At 36.6% G+C, this 26,495-nt stretch overlaps 1 protein-coding gene across 1 annotated transcript; it reads right to left on the reverse strand.

Moving 5' to 3' along the window:
• Positions 1-23,273: 23,273 nt before the first annotated feature.
• Positions 23,274-25,114, reverse strand: LOC145619767 (uncharacterized). Its single transcript, XM_081674463.1, has 3 exons — positions 24,929-25,114; positions 24,018-24,179; positions 23,274-23,732 (listed from the first exon to the last, which is right to left on the reverse strand). Exons 1-3 carry the CDS (start codon positions 25,112-25,114, stop codon positions 23,274-23,276), a joined length of 807 nt encoding a protein of 268 aa, XP_081530589.1.
• Positions 25,115-26,495: the final 1,381 nt, after the last annotated feature.

Here is a 26,495-nt window from a genome sequence, read left to right on the forward strand (position 1 = left end):
ATGGTGGTGTGTTTTTAATGCCACGAGTGTGTTAATGCAGAGCATGATGGTGTAACACATGTCGTTCTTATTTCTTAGTGGATGGTTAAAGAATTGAAGAGAAGGTTTTGCATTATCTTCGTTGTATTATGATCCAAACCGGGCTTGTGTAGTTTTTATTAAGTGTTTATATTACTCCCTTTGTTTCATAATTTGATTCATTTTGATTTTGTATGGTCTTTAAAATGTTTGTTTGACCTTTAATAATTTTTTTATTACATAGGAAATTTTAGAAAATAATACCTGAAAAAAGACAGAATTTTGTTTTTAATACCACAAAATTTCAAAGTTTTATTATAACACCTAAAAAAAAAAATGAAATTTTGGTTTCACCACCAGTTAACAGATTCTGTGACGGAAAATTTCAGTGGGTCCCAGAAGTTAGTTTACCCTCCAAATTTCCTCATATTCTATACGATTCTCTCTCATGCCATTGAATGCTCAACTACTCCTCCTTCATTGAATTCGAATCCTTAATTCATCAACAACCAAAATTCTGAGACAATTCAAACCCTAAGTTCAATTCTGTGGTTGAGAGATTGAATTGCGAAAGGAGGTGTCAGTATTGAAGCGAAACAACTCAGCGCGAAGTCGTCAGCCATTTCCAACCAAATAAAGCTTGGATCTTTCGTGGATTCTGACAAGAACATCAGCAAGATTCCAAAACAGGTACTTTTCGAACCCTTTTTTAGTAGTTTTCAACAAGTGTTGAAGTTAAGTATGCCATTTTCATGAGGATTGTAGGGTATTTTGGGGAAAAAAATAGGAACCCTAAAAAAAAGTAAAATTGGCTATGAATTACTGTACAAACATGTAATTAAAGTTGTTTGTGATTAATTTATGGTTCAATTAGTGTAATTGATAAGCTTTTTCGTTTAATTATTGAGTTGATTATTATGCCCTGTTGACTGGTTTGTACATATGTTGGGTTAAATAAGCTAGCTTTTCTTAATTAAACTATTTGTTTGACTGTGTAATTGTGTTGATAAATGTTGCTTGTGTTGACTTGCATTGTACCTGTTTATTGGATAGATAAATGGCCAACAACCAAGATGGATTAATTGATATAGTATTCAAAGTGGGGGGTGCTTTTGTTCCCAAAAGAGTGTCCAAAACAAAACATTTGCTTTGCTGGTGTGGTGGGTTATGTTATTGGAGGAGGGATGTGGTAGTGGACAAGTTAGATGTGCCTTATTTAAGGGAAGGTGCAGTGCATGGGTTTGTTAAGTATAATGTCCATGTCCCACCAAATTTGAGATTGTGGTATAAACAAAGAGGGAGGACCTTTAACACAGGTAGAAGGGAGTTAGTTAATGAAGAGGAGGTTAAGGGGTTGTTAGAAACAGTGGGTGTGGAAGGGTATGTAGAAGTGTTTGTGACCGCAGATGAAACACTAAGGCCCAAACATGAGGCCCAGTCCACTCCAAAAAGGGCTGAGAGAAAGGGGAAGGGTACAGGAAAGCCTGTACCAGTTAGGAAGAGCCCAAGACTTAACAGAATTCTGAAGAGATTTTGGAGAAGGTAACAAGGAGTCTTGGTAAGCAACTAGATGTACATGACCAGGGGATTTCAAAGGATCCTAGGTTAAAGCTGAATGAGAACTTGGATGTGAGTGAGGTTCAGTTGCAGGAAGAACTTGAGGGAGAGTCAGATGAGCTTAGGATCCTGGATGGTTCATCAGATGAAGAGGACAACAGTCCTTGGTTTAATGAGAAAACTGACTTCACAAGGCCTGTTGTTCTTGTTAACAGACTTAAGTTCAGTAGTGCTTCAGTGTTGAGGAAAGCCCTTAGAGTGCATGCAATTGACAATAGGTATGAATACTACTTCTTACACAATGATAGTAGTAGGATTACTGTCCAATGTAGGAACAGATGTAGATGTAAGTATCAGACAAAGACAAGTAGGATGCCTATGTGTATTTTCAAGGGTGGAGTGAGGTGCAACTTCAAGGTTCATGCCACTAAGTTAGTTAGGAAGGAGAATTGGCAAATTAAGAGCATGAGGTTAAAGCATAGCTGTGTGAGGAGCAGGGAGAACAAGAAGGTGATTGCAGAATTCATTGCAGAGAGGTACCTTGAGGAGTTCAGAAGTAACCCTACATGGAAGATTAAGCAAATCAGAGATAGGGTGCTGCAAGATTTGGGAGTTCAGGTTACCTACTTCAGATGTTGGATGGCTAGATGTAGAGCTAAGCTCATTATTTTTGGTTCAGCAAGGGAACAATATGCAAGGGTCTGGGATTCTGGTAAGGTTGTACTGAAATACAACCCAGGGTCTGGTTGTAACATAGTTATAGATGGATTTGACAGACCTGAGGCTCCCTTGTTTTTGAGAATGTTTATTTGTTTAAGGCCTTTGAAGGATGGATTCTTGAGGGGTTGTAAGCCAATTATTGGGGTGGATGGCTGTCACTTGAAAGGAGCTTACCCAGGGTAGATTTTGGTAGCAGTCTCTAAAGATGGGAACAACAGCACCCTATAGCTTGGGCAACTTGTGAGGCAGAAAACAAGGAGACATGGGTGTGGTTCTTGGATTCATTGATGAGTACTCTTGGGAGTTCAGATGGTGCAGGTTTCACCTTCATGTTAGACAGGTAGAAGGTAAAGATGTTTTTCTCTCTGTTGTGATTAATTTGTAATGCATTTCACTTTATTTGAATATTGATTGGTGTATTTGGATGCTATAACACAGGGACTGGTTGAAGCTTTTGCTCAAGTAGTGCCAAATACAGAAACAAGGTTCTATGTTAGGCATATTTGGGCAAATTTCAAGCTGAAGTTCACTGGGTCAGTGTTCAAGGAACTTTTTTGGAGTGCTGCAAGGGCAACAACACAGGTAATGGATCACATTCTTGCCTCTGTCAGTTATCTATTCATATTCTGCAATTGTTGACAATATTCTTACCCTTATGTCCATAGCTTGACTATGAAACATCAATGAATGAAATTAAGGAGCTTGATGGGGATGCTTATGATTACTTGTCCAATATCCCCACTAAACACTAGTGCAGACATGCATTCAGTGGCAACTGCAGGTCCAACATGTTACTAAACAACATGTGTGAGACCTTTAATGCAGTTATCAAAGATGCTAGAGACAAACCAATCCTCACCCAAATGGAATGGATGAGGAGGTACATGATGAGGAGAAACAATGAGAAGTGAGAGGACTCTAAGGAAATCAAAAGCAACTTGACTCCATATGTGCATAAGTTGTTTCAAAGAATGAGTTATGTGGCTAGGAATTGCATTATCCAAGCTGCAAGGGATGACACTTATGAAGTGCACCTTAAGGATTACCAAGTTCTAGTTGACATAAGAAACTTCACATGTTCTTTCAATCACTGGAGGTTGACAGGCCTGCCATGTGTTCATGCCTTTGCCTGCATTATGGATCAAAGAAGTGATGCTGAGCAATATGTGAGCCCCTATTACAGTTTGGAAACCTACAGAGCAGCATATGAGCCTGTGATTCAACCAATGCCAGGCCCAAAGCACTAGGAAAGGGTTAACATGAGAGAGCCTCAACCACCAGCCTTTAAGGTGCAACCTGGAAGGCCCAAATCCAAGAAAAGGAAGTTGGAGCCTGGAGAGGGAAGTTCTGCAGCAGGAGGGCAAAAAGAAGGAAAGAAGAGGAAGAATCAATGCAAGAATTGTGGTGGATTAGGCCATTATGCCAAGACTTGCAAGCAACCTAGTGTTCCTGAACCTAGTGAGCAAAAGTCTGCAGGGAGATCCCCTTTAAATTCACCATGGGTAGTTGAGCAGAGGAAAAAGAGTGAGATCAGGGTTGCTAAAAAGGTATCCTTTTGAAATTGTTCAATTTGTTTTGTGTATGGTTTTTTTTTATATATTTTTATTTTTAAGTTGCAGCAAGCTAATTATTTTTTGTTGCTTATGGTTCCCATAGAGTGCAGTTGGGGCTGCTGAACCAATGACCAAGAACAAAGGTTCAAGTAGTCAGCCAACCAAACAAAGGTCAAGCCAACATACCACCCCTTCTTCAAGTCAACCTGAATCAAGAGGAAAAGAAACAGTGAGGAAAACTGGGGTTCAGACAAGAAGATCCAAGCTGCAAACTTTCAAGGATGTAAATTTGACTCAATGAACTAAGTGTTGTAACCAGTTTCCCTTCTCTAATTTTTTGTTGTTGTTTTGAACAATTTCATGCAGTAGACAAAATTTAACAATTTGTTTTTGTATTTTGAACTGGTACTGTTGGTGTAAGCTTTGTAAGCTTATTTTGTTCAATTTCAACTATGGTTTTATGTTTGAAAAAGCCTTTTTTGGTAAGCAATACTACTAATTTGGTTTAAATGCTTAACATATATTGGTACATAGTTGCATACATAATCATTCCTCCAAAAGTAATTGAGTACATTAGATTGCAAATGTGGTTCAATGCCACTACTAAACCATTACAAACAGAGTACTATTACTATTCATGCATTAGAGTAAATTACATTTTAAGCATTATAAACCCCCCAATAGAAAGCATCACCATCATCACAAGACTAGTCCCAACTACAACACAAAGAACAGAGTGCTCTGATCTTCCATTCCTTCCATTCATCTCTCTGTTCATCTTCTTCCTGTATGAGTTTAATGCCTTGCATTTCATCTTCAGGCTGTCCACTTCATTGAGCAAACACCTCATCTGTCCACCAAGGTCATCAACTTCCCTTTTGTAGTCAGAAATTTCTCCCTTCAGCAGCTTCTTGTCTAACAATAAGTTGTTGATGACATCTTCTTGCCAGGCTGTCCTATCATGTTCATCAACCCATTCAAAAGTGTAGACACCTAAAAATGTCTCCCCAAAACCAAACCCGATGATGAACAACCTTTCACCGCCATTATTGGTCGGGTTGAGTATGTAACCTTGGAGTGCTTAAATCCATGTTCCATTCAATACATTTCATAAACCAATCCAATTCATAGCCCATTTTCCCAAATCATAACTTATTTTCCTCTTTTCGTGCCTTTAAACCCAAAATAATTCATTTCGTGTCCATTAAAATCATTCATTTCGTGTCCTTTTTATAAAACGTTTAGACCAGTTTATTTTGGTCCGTAATATGGGTCCAATGATTAAATATTTATATGGGGCTTGAAAATAGCTTTCCAACGAAATATTATAAGCCCAAATCCGAGTTATAACGAATAAGTTATGGCCAAAATACTAAACTGGGTCTAAACCGAACCTAAGCCCACCTTACCTACGACCCAATGATCATGTGTAGGGTCCAAAGGATTGAATCTCATTCCTAATCCAATTAGGATTAATTGGAAGCTTCTATAAGCTTCTAAAATATCTTAATTATCCTTTTTGAAAAGATAAGATTAAAGAGTTTGAAATAGAATAAAACTCCTCTAGTAATTCGATTCGAATTAAAAGACGTTCAAAGATTGTCAGATATTATTTTAGTGCTTCATAGTTTTTATCTCATTCTTATATGGTTGGATAGCTCTTGAAATTATCTTTCCAATGATATATTATAATATTAATTCCGAGCTATAACGAAAAAGATATGAGCGAAATACGAACCTCTATCCAAAACTGATACCGTCCCACTATTTCGGCCATATTTTTTTATTATACAAAATATTTTAATCTGATTTTAATTTGGATAGAAAGTAGACTTCAAGAGCTCCAACGATATCTTATTCATCTTATTCCGATTTCTGGATCAAAAGATATGATAAAAACAAAAACCGCAAAAACTACTGTCTATCGCAAGAGTTTTATCCGATTCGAATTCTTATCTTTTCTTGATTCGACCTCTCTTTTTTCCCTATAAATAGAGGCCATATCACACCTTTTCCAATCATCAACAAGCTTGATCACCAAATCATTCTCTCTTCCTCTCTCCCTACACCAAAAATATTCTTCTCTCTCTCTCATACTCTAAACCTTAAACCTATATTCATAAACACTATTCTTCCCTTAAGCACTCTAAGGAGTCCATACAATACCCGAAGTTTTATACTTAAACCAAGGCGTGAAAGGTATAATTAACTGAGGGTTTGGACCAAATCAACTCTATTTTTTATTTAATTTAATTTCCATTTGATTTATTTTTATTGAAGTTACTAACAATTTATTCATGATGTAGCAATTTCAAGGAATCGCGGAAAGTGAGTAATTAATCACTTAATTACTCTTATTATTATTTCTTATTTCTAATATCATGATGAGGATTATTATTTGATTTGACTAACGCTATTATTGTTAGATTGCTTCCAATATTAATGTTTATTTTATTGTTATTATGATCACCATATTGCATGTTTAAAGGGAATATGTAAATGAAAATAACGCCTAATAAGATAATTTGAACAACCGGTTTAGGTTCCTTTAATCTTGTTATTTAATCAAGTGATCACTAATATTTTAGAATTATATGTTGCATTAATATTTAACCAATTTAGCATAATAATAGTTTGGAGCAAATTGAATATTTTGTTTGTATGCCTTTGAGATCACAGGAATACTTTTCATAATAAGAATCGAGTAGAGGCCAATACGGGCGAATGTGACTCCATGACTCACTTCGTAACATCATCCCCGATCCTCCTTTCGTGGTTCCGAACCATATGGAGTTAGTAATCTCATGGATTATGAATGGGGTGTAACCTTCACGGGTCAATCGTTGTTGCCTTTCGTTGTCCCTTTTCGTGGTTGCCTTAAATGATCCGTGAACGGTTTACAGGTTCCTTAAAAACTTGTTGGCGGCTCCCTACTTTGCTTTGTCACTAATCGTTGTCCCTAATCGTAATGTCAATTCCCACTTCCTATGAGTGCCAAGCATATTCACAACATGCTTTTACGTAGGCGCACTTCAAACGACGCCTACAATTTGGCGACTCCACTGGGGAGGATTCTTGGTTATTTATCGATTTGGGTGATCGGTATTTAATTGAGATGAGTGGATGAGACTTGAAAGATTCTTGAATTGTATTCCTGCGATTTAATTGGCATTATCACATATGCATATGCATATTAGGTTACCTATTTTTCCACAATAGTACGTGTTTTACGTATGTGGCTAGCCCGGGGGATTTAAGCTCTATCAACCGAAAAACGCTCATGGCAATAAGGGTTCATCCGAGTTTTTAAATCCATCCAAACCATGGAGTCGAGTTCGATTTCATCACGAACTCGCGGAGCTGCCCGTTGGCATACACCCTCAAGGGAGGCTGCCTTGCTAACGCGTCCAAACTCTTAACCATGGTACCCTTTGACACCCAAATAAGCTTGACCATAGTGGAACATAGATCTTGACTTCAGGTTGCGAACTTCATTGCATCATTCGTGAAAATGTGCTTATGTGTGAATATTTTTTTTTCTTATCTAACCCTCACTTTTTTATTAGAGTCGAGTCATAGATTTTTTTTTTATTTATTTTGAGTCAACCCGGATTTTTATTCCCGTATACTGCACAAGCGTCAACTTGTTTTGGTCATAGCCGGAGTTCTAGAAAGAGTTACGTGTCGTACCACCTATGGATCTGTAGCCCCGAGTTTTATATTTCATTTGGCGTTAGTTTCGTCCCAATCAGAGTCACAGATCAAAAGTTATAACCGATATACTACAGTCTGTCCAGTTTAGGTGTGTTTTTAATGTCAACTTTCTTTCTTTTTAACTTTTTTTTTTTTATCTTTTCGTGTCAAGCTAGTCTTAGCCAAGTCCTTTAATCCGTGTCAACTTGTATAACATGTAGATTTTTATTTTTATTTATTTATTTATTTATACCCATGAGTCCTAACTCTTCTAGAATTCCACTCGTCTTCCTAGTTTCTTGTGATTATTAAGCTAATCTTAACATGTGTTCTTTGTCTTTGATTGTTGTTGATCTTTATTTATGACTAAAGATTGCCAATGGACCGTTTTCACCTAGTAAATAGCATAAACATTAAAATTGGACAAAATTAATCAAGTTAGTTTGTCTTTTAGTCTTCCATGCTATTTGGTCCTTGCGTCCTTCGTTTTTTCACTACGTCCTCATGTCTAGTCATGCAATCATACCACGAGTCTTATAAACTCACCTAATCATACATGTTGAGTCGTTGCACGTACTTTGCCTTCGAATAATGCACTATATTGTTTATGATCGTATACAAGGACCATGCATGCGTCGTTTTCCGTCATAATAGGAATGAGTGGAGTATTTCACATTGGTTTTGAAAATTCTTTGATACACTCTTCCATTCCAATCCGATTTATTGAGTCAATGCATTAAGTGAGCTCATTTTGTTCCATAGTACTCGAGTTCAAGATTCACTAGGCAAGAGTTGGAAGAATAAGGGGAACGTCATTCCTTCCTTCTTTTCTTCCAATCAAAACATCAGCAATAACAAATTTCTTGTCCCCCTGGCGGTAACAAGTAATTCATAAGCATCCATGAAGACGAAGCACAAGACAAGTTTCCATACAAGACTTCATGCTTTTATTTTTTTTATCTTTTGTTCCAACCCTTTTTCCCTAATAAGTCTAGCATAGGTTCTCCTTATCCTTATGTCTCTATGCCATGTTCCATCAATAAGCATCTATTTCCTTTGCATTCGATCATGTCATTCGCCAAAAAAAAAAAAAAAGAAAAAAAAAACCGCCGAACTAAACACATGGTACCAATGATTTGAGGCACCTTTGCAACCCTATCTTTCCCCTTAAACCATTTTCATTCGATCACATATCCATTTATTCATCAACCACTTTGAGCCTCGTCTAACGTTTGGCCTCATTTATTCAACCCACATTTACCTAACCATGGGATGGGAAGGTGTGCAATTTGTGTAACATTCAAAAAGCAAGTTAAAAAAAAAGAAAAGAAAAACAAAAGTATAAGTAAATAAATAAACAATGTCTAAAGGCAAGTGTTCCAATGTCTTTGATACGAACACGTCTCGAATTGCGTCTCTCATCGAGTGCTTGGTACCGTGCCTGAGAAACATGAATGCTAAGAGAGTGATGAACCGCATGATCTGGGATTGCCTACATTGATTCAAAAAAACAAAAAAAAATGTGAAAAATAAAACTTGCGAATTTAAAATTTTCAAATTCACCATTGCATATCTTGGGGGCTTCTCTCGGGTCTTGAACCTTTTACTCCTTTCTTCCTTAAACCATCAGCCTAACCGCATTACAACCCTTGAAAGACCTCTTTGAGGTGTACATATACTTGTGCAAAGTTAGGTTAGAGCTATGTTCGGCCTGATTCCTAACGGATATGTAGGCAACCTCACATTGAGGTGCGGCCACATTCATATTCATATCCATGCATGATCGAGTCAAAGAATATCCAATGCTTACCCCTACCCATTTAGAGCTAGACTTGGGGGCTTGAACCCACATCACTTAGCTTACCCAACCTAACGAGAGTCACCATCTCAACTCTTCTATTTCCCTCACCAAAGCCTTTGCAGCAACCTCACCTTAGTATCACTTTCACACACTTCACTCACACATACATAGCCATATCATCCTTCCCTTTAAGAACTCTTTATAATGAAATCTTGTTTTGCTACCACGCATGCTTCATCATCTTTCAAGACAACATTCATTAGAAGAAACGTTGTATACTTGCTTAGCTTCGTGACCTGAGCAATGTTCATTGTTTCATGCATCGCATAATATGCCGAGAAACATTTATATATCAATGATTTGTAATCATACAAAGCATATCGTCTTGATTTGTAATCATAAAATCATATCGTGCTTAGCTCCTTGACCTAAGTAACATTCATTATGCGATACTAATCGATCACTTCATCTATACACGTGCTTAGCTTCCAAGCCTAAGTGACATTCAATATCATTTCTTTACACCATATATGATGCTTAGCTCCATGACCTAAGTCAATTCATTTATCGTGTCACATGATGTAATTGTCCTTAGCCTCCTAGCCTAAGAACATGCATCATGCATATATTATTTTCAGGACGAGCATTTCAAGTTGATAAGAAGAAAATCTAGATGATTCATTTCATTTTGCTCAACGAGGAAGTTCAAAATTTCTCCCTTTTTTTCATGACTTTTCTTTTGGGGAAATTAAAAAACTATTTCAAAATTTTCTCATCGAGGGAAGTTCGAAAATAAAACTTTTTTCATGTCTTTCTTTTTCGGGCGAAAGTCGGTACCCTCCACTCATGACAAAAATGACAGAAATTTTTTGCTTTTGCATCTTCGTTTGCTTGTGTCTACACACTCACTCAATACACACATACACAATCACAAGTCATACACATGTCATGTCAAGTCAGTTGGTTAAGTCAATCATAGTCTACACGAGTCCCTTGGCAAATTTTATTTTGCAGGTCTCAATTACAGCCCACGTCCGGGGACAAGCGGACCATCTACAACCCACGTCCAGGGACAAGCGGACCATCTACAGCCCACGTCCGGGGACAAGCGGACCATCTACAGCCCACGTTCGGGGACAAGCGAACCTTCTACAGCCCACGTTTGGGGACAAGCGAACCTTCTACAGCCCACGTTCGGGGACAATCAAACCACCATCGATTCACGGCGCAAGGTTCTTGATACAAAGAGACTTGCAATTTCATCATCAGAAAAGTTTTTCCTCAAGCATGGAAAATTGTCATCTCTCGACTTTCCTCAAGCATGGAAAGTATCTCAACCGGTGGGTTTCTTCAAGCATAGAAAACTGCCAACATCATATGTCGACTTTCCTCAAGCATGGAAAGTATCATCCGGTGGATTCCTTCAAGCATAGGAAGCTACCAAACTCATTTGTCACCGATACACTAGTGTCAGATACGTATTCTATCCCTTTACTCTTTTATCTGTGAAACTAACATTCTCCTGCAGGTATTGGCGTATACAGAGTGATTAGGATCGCAGAACGTCTTAAATCATTCTCCGTCCCAATAGACAACTTTGACTATCGTTTTCGAAACTGTCGTTTCTACAAACTCAGTCAAAGTGGGGGCTTCTGTAGACACCTAAAAATGTCTCCCCAAAACCAAACCCGATGATGAACAACCTTTCACCACCATTATTGGTCGGGTTGAGTATGTAACCTTGGAGTGCTTAAATCCATGTTCCATTCAATACATTTCATAAACCAATCCAATTCATAGCCCATTTTCCCAAATCATAACTTATTTTCCTCTTTTCGTGCCTTTAAACCCAAAATAATTCATTTCGTGTCCATTAAAATCATTCATTTCGAGTCCTTTTTATAAAACGTTTATACCAGTTTATTTTGGTCCATAATATGGGTCCAATGATTAAATATTTATATGGGGCTTGAAAAGAGATTTCCAAAGATATATTATAAGCCCAAATCCGAGTTATAACGAATAAGTTATGGCCAAAATACTAAACTGGGTCTAAACCGAACCTAAGCCCACCTTACCTACGACCCAATGATCATGTGGAGGGTCCAAAGGATTTAATCTCATTCCTAATCCAATTAGGATTAATTGGAAGCTTCTAAAATATCTTAATTATCCTTTTTGAAAAGATACGATTAAAGAGTTTGAAATAGAATAAAACTCCTCTAGTAATTCGATTCGAATTGAAAGACGTTCAAAGATTGTCAGATATTATTTTCGTGCTTCATATTTTTTATCTCATTCTTATATGGTTGGATAGCTCTTGAAATTATCTTTCCAATGATATATTATAATATTAATTCCGAGCTATAACGAAAAAGATATGAGCGAAATACGAACCTCTATCAAAAACTGACACCGTCCCACTATTTCGGCCATATTTTTTATTGTACAAAATATTTTAATCTGATTTTAATTTGGATAGAAAGTAGACTTCAAGAGCTTTCCAACGATATCTTATTCATCTTATTCCGATTACTGAATCAAAAGATATGATAAAAACAAAAACCGCAAAAACTGCTGTCTATCGCAAGAGTTTTATCCGATTCGAATTCTTATCTTTTCTTGATTCGACCCCTCTTTTTTCCCTATAAATAGAGTTCATATCACACCTTTTTCAATCATCAACAAGATTGATCACCAAATCATTCTCTCTTCCTCTCTCCCTACACCAAAAATATTCTTCTCTCTCTCTCATACTCTAAACCTTAAACCTATATTCATAAACACTATTCTTCCCTTAAGCACTCTAAGGAGTCCATACAATACCCGAAGTTCTATACTTAAACCAAGGCGTGAAAGGTATAATTAACTGAGGGTTTGGACCAAATCAACTCTATTTTTTATTTAATTTAATTTCCATTTGATTTATTTTTATTGAAGTAACTAACAATTTATTCATGATGTAGCAATTTCAAGGAATCGCGGAAAGTGAGTAATTAATCACTTAATTACTCTTATTATTATTTCTTATTTCTAATATCATGATGAGGATTATTATTTGATTTGACTAACGCTATTATTGTTAGATTGCTTCCAATATTAATGTTTATTTTATTGTTATTATGATCACCATATTGCATGTTTAAAGGGAATATGTAATTGAAAATAACGCCTAATAAGATAATTTGAACAACCGGTTTAGGTTCCTTTAATCTTGTTATATTAATCAAGTGATCACTAATATTTTAGAATTATATGTTGCATTAATATTTAACCAATTTAGCATAATAATAGTTTGGAGCAAATTGAATATTTTGTTTGTATGCCTTTGAGATCACAGGAATACTTTTCATAATAAGAATCGAGTAGAGGCCAATACGTGCGAATGTGACTCCATGACTCACTTCGTACCATCATCCCTGATCCTCCTTTCGTGGTTCCGAACCATATGGAGTTAGTAATCTCATGAATTATGAATGGGGTGTAACCTTCACGGGTCAATCGTTGTTGCCTTTCGTTGTCCCTTTTCGTGGTTGCCTTAAAGGATCCGTGAACGGTTTACAGGTTCCTTAAAAACTTGTTGGCGGCTCCCTACTTTGCTTTGTCACTAATCGTTGTCCCTAATCGTAATGTCAATTCCCACTTCCTATGAGTGCCAAGCATATTCACAACATGCTTTTACGTAGGCGCACTTCAAACGCGCCTACAAAAAGCTTTGCAGCCCCTGCTCTCAGTTACAGGATCATAGAACTTGCATGTTCTGAACTTCCTTCCTGGGTTCTCCCTTGTCCAACTCGTGAGCCTCGCAAAGGGTACACCACACTTGCACTTCTTCTCTCTTGATGGAGAGGAACTTATGAAAGACATCTGCATCAATACGCAATCCACAATAACAAAAAACCATTCAAAGTATCTTCAAAGTATGAAAAAACAGACAAATGCACCAAAGAAATCAAATAATCAGTTCTAAAAATCAAAACCCCCAATTCAATTTTGCGATGAACCCTAAATTAATTTTGACCCAAATATGATGACAATTAACACACTTACTCTATGAAATAAGTACGAATTACATGATTACTTACACAAGCGAAATCAATTGGGGGTTAATTCAACAACATGGACTAATTCTCATACAAACTAACACTTCTTCATAAAATTAGGGTAATCTGCAGTCATACTGACGAAATTACCTTAGTTCAATTCTTTCTTCCCTAAAGAATGATGCTTATAGCTGACAGTTTCGCCAATTTGATTGTTGATTCACAATATTTGAGCCCTAATTTTGTGAACACATTTCATCAATTGGATGCGATTGTAGCAAATCGCAAATATATAGAAGACTTTGAAAAAAATAGCCGTTAACGTGGGGCCACCTAACAGTTTCTCTAACGTCTTAACCATTTAGGTGGTGAAACCAAAATTTCATTTTTTTTGAGGTGTTATAATAAAACTTAGAAATTTTGTGGTGTTGAAAACAAAATTCTGTCTTTTTTCAGGTGTTATTTTCTAAAATTTCCTATTACATATTAACAAAAAAATATGAAAATTTGATAATCCGTATTATAATTTTTCATATGGAGATGAATTTATCAATATATTCAATGACAGAGCCAAGATTTTCTAACTAATGGGAGGGCAATAACTTAACATATCATAGTTTGACAAAAAAAAAAAATAAAAGAAATTTAAACACATAAATAATATAATAATCAAAGTTTTGCAACACAAAAAACCAAAATATTTAATCATCCAATTCACAAAAAAAAAAAAAAAAAAAAAAAAGAAGAAATCAATGTTTTTTTCAATGGAAACTTGTAGGAACACATCCTTCTCAATAAGTGTGACCAATTAATCATTCATATGTTAATCTTTTTTTTTTTAACCCAAGCCAGAGAAAAATATATTACTAGCCTATAAGGCTATAAAGGTTCAGTACAACAAAAGACCATGGAATTCTATAATTACCAAAGCTGTTGAAATTATTGTTAATAATAGAATTCTACTTAACCATACTAATACAACTAAACAGAATTAAGCTAGTACAGTGGTAATTATACAAACTAGAGATAAAGCATAAAATAGGAAAGCAATAAAGATTCATAGTCTTCATAGAACATCCACAGCAGCGAATACATAGGACAGTCACTTTATCTTGAAGAAGAGGAAGCACCAAGGTCAGCATCATAGATGTGTTTGGCAAAAGGAGGAACAATGAAATGATCCTTGTGCCAATACTCATCTCCATCCCATATGCAGCCAAACTATGAGCCAGAATATTGTGTTCTCTAGGAACATGCCTATCAGAATGTTGCCGTTGCTGCGAAGAAGGTCACTAACATCATTAATAATAGCATAAAGTTCATGGTGAGGAACATGATCAGCAGAGTTGAGAAGTTTCTTCATATATTCAGCATCAGTTTCAATCTCGATCTTCTTGATCTGGAAGTCTACAGCAACATATAAGCCTTCACGCATTGCAAGAAGTTCAGCCGCAAGAGGAGAAACTGCATTATATTTGCTTGAAAAGCCGAAAAACCAAGAACCATTTGGGCGCCTAATAACACCCCTCCAGCAGCATCTTCAGTATGTTTCAAGCCCCGTTTGTATTAAGTTTCAAATATCCATCTCTTGGGGGAATCCAATGAGAAGAGGCCGAATCTCCAGCTTTAGATTTGCCTTTTCCCTACAAAAAAATGAGTATTCATTTGATAGTCCACAAAGAACTTACACTTTGTTTGGATTGATGGAAATGGAGGGAAAGGAAGGGAAGGGAAATTAAGGGATAGATTATCTTTCATTTGGATAACAAATGTGGAAGGAAAGGAATTGGAGGGGAGAGAAATGGAAGGATTAAATTGTAAGAATTTGATCTCTTCAACAATGGAGAGATTTGGAAGGAAAACTCATATTTCTTCCCTCCCCTCCCTTTCTCTTCCTTCCCCTGCACCTCCCTCCCCTTCTTTTCTTTCCCATTTCTTTATCCAAACACACCCTTAGAGAAAGTATGCATTGAGTGGAACATTTTCTGCTAAAAAACCGCAGTATTTGTATCTTTCCTAATATGCCATAAACATGAACAAAATATCAATTTCCAGTTTTCAGGTTGAGAGAGATTAAGTCAATCCATTTCTCCCAATTCGAATTTTTAAATGTGTGGAAATCAAAATTCTTTGGATATGGCAGTCTTTGAAATATAAAAGGAAAATTGACTTAAAATAATTCCAACTACTAGCGGTGGGTGTATAATAATATGAACTCAGTTATTTGCTTTCAACAGTACCACCTTTTGTAATATATGTGCAAAATGGTACACGAGCTATCGGAGAAGGTATCTCAAGATATAGTTCGTCCATATTTATTATTATATTATTTTTATACTATTAATTATTAGTTTTTTCCAAAATACTTTATTCCTACATTTTTATTTACAATAACACACTATTTTGACATGCATGACACACACACACTTTAAGAGAGATATAAAACTAGATACACGGACAAATTAATCAACAACATTTTACCACCATTAAGAAGAAAGTGTTATGTTTAAAAAATGAAGAAAAAAGTGTTAAGTTGGTACGATTAAAACTTGTAGCATAAAAAAAAAAATAAAAAAAATAAAAAAATAAAAAAAAACAAAAACTTGTAGCATAATTTGTCCCTTACATAGTCTAATCATTTTTTTCAAATAGCTTAGCATGTCAAAAGGTGTGATGTAAGTATAAAAAACAAAGAAAAAATTATGTTAATTTTGGGTTTTAATACATTTTTTTAAACTAATTATATCAATATAATATGCATTTAAGTACCCTATCTACTTTTGTTTGATAGTAAAAATAATTTATTTAGAATTAATTTACTAGCCTAATAAAGGAACATAGCATTATTAATTTGGGTAGGATGAAATTATTAACATAAAGTGTATTTTGAAAACAATCTTTTTTATCTTAAAAAATAATAATAAAAAATATTATAATAATGAACATGAACGGAATTTTTCTTAAAATTGTCTTCTTTGGTGGATGGTATACCATTTTGCACATATAGTACAAAAGGTTGTATTGTTGATAGCAAATAGTTGAGGTTGTTGTATTATTTTGCACAAACCATTAATAGTTGGTATTATTTTAAGCCAATTTTCCTAGTAGTAATAGTACATCGCATTTTTGGTGTAGCAGGCCACATTGTTTGATACTGTGACCTGCTGCCAACTTAACAAAAATAACGGAGTTTGACATTTACGCGCAATTTCAAGTAACCCCTAATTTCAAGCTAAGTAATCCATATTATAAGTAAGTAAAGTAAACCCTAATTTCAAGTAACCCATAATTTCAAGTAGTAACTCCTAAACTCAAGTAATCCGCATTATAAGTAATCCCTAATTTCGAGTAACCCCTAATTTAATGACCAATAAAGTAACTCCAATATTACTAAGTAGCCTACTTACTTATCAAATAACCCCATGAAAACTAAGTAATTTAACCTCTGTATTACTTAGTAGGTAACCTCGTTTTAACTTAGCAAGTAACTCCATTACTAAATAAGTAACCCCTATATTACTAACAAGTAACCCCACTTTACTAACAAGTTACCCCATTTTTGGTAACAAGTAATCCTTATATTTAGTCATAGTGCAACGAAGAACAAGAATTTATTATTTTTGAATAAACGAAGGACGCGAATTTAGAGGAGAGACAATTGTAGAAAAATGCAATGGGGGAGAAAGAAATTCGGAACACAAAATCGTAGAAGCTTAAATTACAACAAAGATTCGTGAATATATATGAGGTATTCAACCCCTACGAAATAGTAACCCCATACGAAATACACTTACAACAAATAACTTATAACTCGTATTATTAAATTAAACATGAAAAAAGCTTGAATTTCAACGGAGGACGACAACAATGGTGCTGCACTTGTCCGATCCATACACTTTCATATTATTGATTTAATTCAATTGTGATTCCAAGTTTATTCTGAATTTCAATTGATTGCGATTATATTTATTAAAGAGAGGTTAATTTAGAATATCTACAATGGAGGATAGAAAAAAAAAGTGCAAATAGTATTATTGAAGAGAGAGAAACTAAATAACAATTATTGAGACATTTATTTGAATGATATATAAATGGAGGAGAGAGAAAAAGTTATGACACAAGAAAGAAGAAATGTCACTTATACAGCAGAGAAGAGTTATAACGATGCTTTGTAATAGAGTCCGTTATAAAGAATTGGGCTGCATGCCTTGGCCTTATATATTGTGGCTGGCCACACGATATAGTAGCCACGTTTAAAATAATGTGTTTTTAGTATTCTTTGTAGTTTCGACTCAAAATTATACTTCCTCCATTTTTTAATTATAGACCACCGCATTTTAAGGAAGTTTCACAAATATTGCACCATATCCATTTTAGGAAACAAAATATATGTGTTCACACTACAGATACTCAATACCCTTACTTTTAACACTTGATTCTTTAGTTTATATTTAGATTACATTAATAAATTTAAACTTTTACCCCTCTCTCTCTCTCTTCTTTCCCACTATATAAAAAAAGTGTGTCCAATCTCTATGGTGCAATATTAAAAGAGCGGAGGAAGTAGGTTTTTTTTGCACTAGAAATCCAGGATGTGAAAACAAGAGAGCCTGCTCATCTAGTCAAATCGAGTCCTGTAAACAACAAAAGTCAACTCTTTTGGGGTCGAATCTATGAAAGCCCCTCTGACGATCAAGACAGTAAATGATGTGGAGAGAGAGAGAGAGAGAGAGAGAGAGAGAGAGAGAGAGAGAGAGAGAGAGAGAGAGAGAGAGAGAGTAGAAAATTCATCCCCATTAGTGATTGGTTTGTCCATTTTTTTTTTATAAAAAAGAGTTTAATTCATCCCCCTACAGTGGGGAGCGCAAACAATTGCCATATATATGCTATTGTAGGAGAATTTAATTTAAGCATTCGTCATTAGTACTACAAAAAAAGTAATTCATACCCTCTATCTTATAACTTGAGTCTTCTGTAATTCTAATCATGTTTGTTGATATTAAATTAATTTTTTTGCTGCTCTGTTGATATTAAATTATGCATATATAGTATCACACTAGCTAGTACAAAAGTACTTCTTTAGTAGTTCTAACAATTGCAAATCCAAATTTAAGTTCATTAATTATCAATAGAATTGTTTGTTACTTGTTAATATTAAGATGAAATCTTAATACCAATGGCTGTTAATAGAGTTATTATAGGTAGAGCTGTCAAAAACCGACCTGAACTGGTGAATCCAAACCGTTCCGAACTGTTCTGAAAAAGAACCGAACCGCTAAGAACTTGTTATATTTAAAACCGTAAACCGACCCGATCTTTTAAAAATTGAAACTGAATCGATTCAAATGTTTGAGAACCGTTAATGAACCATATTCGTTATCAAGCCAAACCAAAACAACCTAAAACCAAGAACAACCAAAACCTTGTACTTTCAAACCCGATAGTAACTCGACCTATTTTAAATCGAAACCACTTAAACCCAACAAAAACCCGATAAACCCAAATCGTTTACAACCTGTAACTAGTTAGGATCAAACCATTTATAACCCGTACTTAGTTATGACCGAACCATTTATAACTCATAACTGGTGATGACCGAACCGTTTATAACACATAAATCCATAACCCGTAATGAGAGAAAATCAAAGAGATAAAGTGCGTTGCCTAAAGCAGTACAGCTGAGTGTGATGAATGAGATATGAGTATTTTAGGGTTTGAATTTGGCTTGGGCAATTATGATTAGGTTTTAGTGATTTTGGGGAGATTAATTAATGAGGGGCATTGGATTAAAGATAGGTTTAATCAATCACAGTCTTGAGAGTATATTATTGAGGGGTTTGGATTTTGATTTGTGTTTTTATTGAGCGACTAATAAAAATTATAACCTTTTTTTTTTTTTTTTGAAAACTAGCTAGGAATGGATTAATTAGGAATCAAAGAGTCCTTCAAAACATAAGGAGCGACCTCCTAGGGATAATGATTTTCCCAAATTTGTTCGACTCCAAACGAGATAATCCTAGCTAAAGCATGAGCAACCAAATTGCCATTACGGCCTACATGATTTCAATTAACAAAGGGAAAACTAGAGCATAAACAGAAAATGTCTTCCAAAAGAGAGTCAATATCAGCAGAGAAGATAGCACCCTTTGACAACCTATCAACCACAACCTTACAATCCGATTCTAGAGTGATATTTTGGAGCTGAAACTTTCTTCCCAAACGTAAAGCAAACAGGATTGCTTTGGCCTCAGCCACTTCAAGAAACCAGAAAGCCCGAGTTGGAAGTTGCTGCAAAAAAAATTATTTTCCTTCGTGATCCCTAGCAACCACACCGAGGCCCACCCATCCCTCATCTGCAAGAGACGCATCTTCATTAAGCTTAATTGTACCAAGGGAGGGTGCGCACCAGTGCTTTGGGCTTGTAGCTGGACGTGAGAAAGAGGACTTGTAAATGCAGGCCTCGTACCTGCCCTGCTCTTCAACATACCGCAGCACTATATTCACTAGAACAACATTTGGAGTAATTTTATTTTAGAAGACTTTCAAATTCCTTTCACCCCAAATACACCAAGCTAAGTAGAAGCCCCTTTGTTTTGTTTTGGCATCAAGAGACTTCCAGTTTACATTTAGATCATAGATGGTTTTAGCATTGCTCCAGTCTGTCATTTGCTCACAATTGCAGTCTGTCCACATGTCCCTAACTTATGGGCAATCAACAAGGGCATGGAAGGTTGATTCCGGCTCTAAACCACACCAAGGGCACAAAGCATCATCGATCATATGTCTGTGATAGAGGAGGCTGCAAGTAGGGAGGGTCTTTGTAGACAAGCGCCAGAGAAAATGTCTGACCTTAGGTGATACATCTGCTTTCCATATCTCTAACCACGCCTGATGGAATTTATCCAAATCGCACCCTTTGCTCAGGAGATAAGCTGATTTTACAGTGTAAGTCCCGTCCTTGGAGAATTCCCAGTAGAGTTCATCATCACATCGAGTTCTCTGAGAGGGAGAGAAAGAATGCATCGAGCATCTCTTTCGTTGAACATTTCTTCAATAAGATCACTCCTCCATTCCCTACTAGCTTCATCAATCAGCTCACTTATAATTTGCAGTCCCTGGACTTCTTCACTAGTTATAAAGCGCTCGGCTTCATCTACAACCCAAGGTGAACTCCAGATGTTTATCTTATGACCATTCCCCACCTTCCAAATAATTTCCTCTTTCACAAGAGCTTTGGAGGACCAGATACTCCTCCAAGAATAAGACCCCCCACTCCTAAATATGCTCCAAGAAAATCACCATTGGGATAGCCTTTAGGACGCGGCCAGTAACGAGTCAGGAGCTTAGACCAAGCGCCAAGATTTTCGGCCAAGAAGTGCGTCGTTAAATGTTGCCAAATCTCTAAATCCCATACCACCTAAACACTTCAAGGTGCACATCGATTCCCAACTTTTCCAATGGGTTTTATGTCAATTTCATCATTCGAGCCCCAAAAAAACCTTGCCATAGTCGAATGAGTTTTTTGAATAACCAAGCATGGGAGCTTATAAACGCCCATCAAGTAAGTAGGAATGGCTTGGATGATCGATTTTAACAGAATTTCCTTTCCAGCCTGAGAGATGAACTTTTTTTTCCACCCTTGTAATTTCTTCCAAATTCGATCAAGCAACGCCTCAAAGATAGTTTTCTTTGATCTTCTGACAATGGTTGGGATGCCAAGGTACTTCTCATGTCTATCAACTTGCCGCATTCTCAACACTCCCATAATCTCCTCCTTTTGCTCTCTACTAACTCCCTTACTGAAAGACACTTCTGACTTTTCATAGTTAATTTTCTGCCCGGATGCTCGTTCATACTGTTGAGGATATCAACTACAATTAAGCATTCCCGTCGTTTAACCCTGGTAAAGAGGAGACTATCATCGAAAAATAGAAGATGAGAGATTTCAGGACCATTGAGGCTAGCCTTAGCCCCATGAAGACACTTCTCTCGAACTTTTCTCTACAACATACTTGAAAAAACATCAGCTACCAGAATAAACAGGTAAGGGGAAAGGGGATAGGAGACCGAAGAAACACAATCCATGACTAAATTCACCCATATGCCACCAAAGCGCATAGTTAACAATAGCTTCCGGAGGAAGCCCCATTCTACCCTGCACTTGTAGAAAAAATTAAATGACAAGCGGTTCAAACCTCCTAATGGCAAGTGGTTTTGAACCACGTGCTCTTTGGGGGCTTGCCAATAGCCTTTTAAATGGCAAGCGGTTCTGAACCGCTTGCCATTTGTAGAGAAGGGCAACGGTTTGGCGCCAAAACCACTGCCCATTATGGCTATAAAAAATAATATATATAATTTTTTCACTTAAATTGATACACAAACAAAATATATGTAAAAACATTAATATTTTCATTAATTAATTGTGGTAATATTACAATTTCATCAAAAAAAATATATTAAAAAAAATTAATACAAGTAACAAAATTAATACAAGGCAATTTATCAAAAAAACAAATAACATATAATAATACAGGGCTCTTGTTCCACCACCAGCCACGAGCACCAGCACCACCATCCACGCGCACCTGACCACTAACCAACACCATCACCACCATCCATGTGCGCCAGATCCCAGCCCACCGCCACCATCCAACAGACCACCACCACTCACCAGATCCATGCGCACAACCACTATACACCAGACCACCACCACCCACCAGATCCCAGCCCACCTCACCACCAACACCCATAAATCCGTAACCCACCTCACCACCAACCCTCATAAACCCGTGACCCGCCTCAGCACCCACCAAAACCAGATCCCCACCCACCAAAACCCTCACCGAAACCACGACCTCCACCCAAACCAGCTCTGCGGCCAAACGCTGATTTTGGCTTGAAATTATGGTTTTAACGGTCAAATTCGACCCTAAAAACTAAAAACTCTAGATTAAAATTAACTTGGGGTTTAACTTGGGGTATTGGTCAAATTTGCTCGAAATTATTCTTTTGTGATTCGAATTTGTGGGGATGCAAAAGAACAAAGAAAAAGAGAAAGTAAAAGAAGAGAGGAGCGAAGGACAGAGAAGAGATAATGAGATCGAAGATGAAACGCGAAGAGAAGAGGAGAGAGAGGGAGAACTAGAGATATGGAAGAGGAGAGAGAGAGAGCAGCGAAAATGAGAGTAAAGAAAGAGGAGAGAGAATTGGGAAATGAAGGGAAGGGTGGGCGGCTACAAGTACTATTAGCTTTAGGGTTTTTTTTTTTAAATGGCAAGCGGTTTGGGATTGAACCGCTTGCCAAAAATATCTAATGGCAAGCGGTTCAACCCCAAACCGCTTGTCATTATATATATTGGCAAGCGGTTCGCGCCAAAACCGCTTGCCATTTAATATTAGAGGTTTTTTTAAAAAAAATTAGGTAAATGGCAAGCAGATTTTTGAAACCGCTTGCCATTTGGGGCTTCCCATTACGTTTTTTCTACTAGTACTGTCATAGGCTTTACTCATATCAAGTTTGAAAGCCATCGAACCCTTTTTCCCTTTGCTCATGTGCTTCATAGTATGAAAAAGCTCTAGAGCAATTAAAGCATTATCAGTGATTAACTAGCTCGGAATAAAAGCGCTTTGATTTTCAAACACAACTCTAGAACGAATGTTTTTCAGTCTAAGAACATTGAAATTTGGGACAGGCTTATAAAGCACATTACACAAAGCAATGGGGCGATAATCTGCCGTTGTTTTGGGATCATTCACTTTCAGGATAAGGACAATGTTAGTATTATTAACATGCTTTGGTGAGGAATACCATGTAAAATATTACAAACAAACAAGGTAACATCATCACCAATGATATGCCAAAAAATTTTATAAAAAATAGCATGCATACTAGCCATCTAGGCCCTGGGCTTTGCACCGGTGCATTTGCTTAAGCGCCATCAAGATCTCATCCTTCGTAAACGGTCTCATTAAATCAGCATTATCCTCGGCAGTGATAACAGAATTTATTGAACCAAGCACCTCCTCCATCACCTCATCAGTCGGGTTAGAAGTAGTAAAAAGAGACTCAAAATGGTGAGTGGTAATTTTTACTACCACCTCCTCATCATCCTGCCAATTCCCCTCACGATCTTGGATGCCATCAATAAACTTTTTCTTTTTCCATTGAGTGGCCTTGTGGTGAAAATAGCTTGTATTTCTATCGCCATCCTGGACCTCCAAAACTCTACTCCTTATATACCAATAAGCCTCAAGTTTGTCATTAAGCTCATGTAGATGTTTTTCAATCCTCCAGAACTCCTCAATATTATCAGCATTCGCCGAGCGTTGTTGGATCGAATGTAAGGCCTGCTTAGTTTTGGTAATTTGCTTTCCTAACCCATGGAAGTTTTATCCACTTCAACGCCCCAAACCACGAGCCACAGTTGCTATACAAGCTGGAGTGGACTCTCCCTCTGACTTGCTCCACGCCTCTCTTACCACCTGTTCGCAGGAATATTGGTCTCAAACCTGAAATTGACTTTTTTCTTTTTCTTTGGAGGATGTAATTTTCGTTGACTCAGGGAAAAGGCTATATGATCAGATCTATAGCGCACGAGATGCTCCACTTTAGGATGTGGAAAAAGGTCATACCAAGATTGGGAAGCGACGATCTAATCGCTCCCAGATCCTACTTTCAACATCTTGTCCTCTCTCCCAGGTGTACCAACATCCTTTGAAGCCAATGTCATGAAGCCCACAGTCATCCATATCATCTCGAAAATTAGAGCCCAAGTTTTGTGCTTGTCTTCTTCCCTAGGCCACCCATAAATACCAACAAAATTCCACACACCTTTCGGACCCCGAATATCACAACAAATATGGTTTTGCGAAAAAGAGATGAGTTAGAAATCAACATTGGCCTTCCAAAAAAGGCATAAATCGCTAGCCTTTCCCTTGCTAGATACGCCAAAAGCGTGAAAAAATCGAGTCTCTCCTTCAACGCTTCAACAACATTCTTCTTAATTATCGTCTCCGACACAAAAATCATGTTGGGGGCAAGCCTATTACTCCACCTTTGGAGCTGTCGAACTGACGACTGACGGGGAGTTTCCCATTCCCTGGCAGTTCCAAGCTAGCACACTCATTGAGTGACGCGGGGTTGGGGTGATCCAACCTCCGCCGCCTATTCAAAGTCCATACTACTCTTGTCATCCTTATGTTTCTTATTAAACTACACTACCTCTGATATATCATTGTCATAGGTTACTCTTCCTTGTTTAGTTTCCAGAATAGGAATCACATCTCTCTTTTCTTTTTGTCTATTACTGTCAAGTCCCTTCCACCCACGTGCACTTTTATTTCCTTCTCCCTAAACTAAGTTCACAGCAGCTCTATCAGTCTCTCCCTTAGTAAAAATTCTATTTAATCTACCCACAATCTCCCTCTGTCTCATGTCCAGTCAGGGTACCCTAAGTTATGGCCAAAGGAGCCCCTCCCTCGCTAGAAATCGGACTTAGGGAATGGTCGGTCAGAGTATTTTTTAGCTTTCCCTCAGATTCTACATTATCATTGGGATCTTGCTGAGGTTTTAAGGTGAAGTCTAGATGCTTGGCAGCCTTAAGAGCATCAATTTTCTCAACTTCTTTAGCCCTCCCTTTTCTTGGGCTGGCCTTCAGTATTGTACCCCATCCAAGCACTTCTTTATCTTCATTAGGCACATTCAGACAATCCTTCTCCGAATGCCCCATGATACCACAGGCAAAATAAAAGAAGGGCAATCTTTCATACGTAAAATCAATTTGCAATTCCCTTCCTTTTCGATCTTTGATAGTCTAAAATCGGCGCAAAGGGAGAGAGGTATCTAGCATCATTCTCACTCTTCTATAACATCCAATTCCTAGCACGTCCTCTTCGATCTCCAATACTTCCCCCATCCCTTGAACCTGCGCCTTCACATGAGCATCGGACCTACAATTGAAGGGGAGGTTTTTAATTCTCACCCAAAAGGCGAAAATTTCACTGGTTGTTCATTGCCATCTATCTCCTTCAAAATAACTAGCATATTATTGAAACACGATGGACATTCGTTGAGAACTTTCTCCACATCCTTCTAATGGAATAATTGGAACCCATACAAATTAGGACTAAGAACCCTAATTGCGACCCCATGAATTGGAGCCCAGACACTCGTGATTGTATTTTTTAATGCTCTCTAAACACCAAAAAAAATATAGTCGCTTCTAAACCACCATGTGTCGCCTAGGAGTGTTTAATAAGTCATGAAAGCTGCCTCTTCTCCCTTCTCTCTCTTCTCTCTTCTTTTATGGTTTTAGTTTTCTTAGTCATTAATTAGGCCAAAGATAGTCTAATTTTTTTTTATTTGGAAATTAGACTAATACTCATCCTTTTTCTTTAATTAAATTTAGTGTTTCTTTTTTGTTTGTTATCTCCACTTGTGAAAATTTTTCTCAATTTTCAGGGCTTTTCCCAGTTTTATAGAGTTTTGATTCTTTTTTATGGATGAGAATTTTATAATTGAAGTTATAAATATATATACATACACACACACACACACACACTAAAATAAAAATCACCAAAAACGACACAAATTATTTCTTATTGTGCTTTTTTCTATTATCTTTTTTTATTAGTTCTTTATCAGTGATTTAGTGGAAAATAATTTTATAAATACAAATAAAGATATTAAATTATTTTTTAATAAAAATATTGATAAAATAAAGTTTAAAAGAGGTAATAAAATGATATGTAGGTTTAATTATCTAATAAAAGGAAAGATGAATTAAAATTAATGATATGCAATACAAAATAAATAAGGATTGTTAAATTGATGTTTAAACTAATATATTCACGCTGAGATACGTTGTACATAGCTTTAACAAATCTATTTGGTTAACAAGAAGAAAGTGATACCAATTTGTTGGTAAAATATATGAAAACATATTGATATTGTCAAATGTGTATATAGAAATATTATCTAGCTAACTAGCTCTTTCAAAATAAATTCAGTGTAGTATTTAATTTTAGACAAATTTATGTTTTATAATTAAATGCCATTATAATTTAAGAATAGTATGTCAAATTGCTATCACATGGTCGATGCTAAAAAGA

The sequence above is a fragment of the Chenopodium album genome, chromosome 27 (genome assembly GCF_948465745.1).
Source record: "Chenopodium album chromosome 27, dcCheAlbu1.1, whole genome shotgun sequence".
NCBI lineage: Eukaryota > Viridiplantae > Streptophyta > Magnoliopsida > Caryophyllales > Amaranthaceae > Chenopodium > Chenopodium album.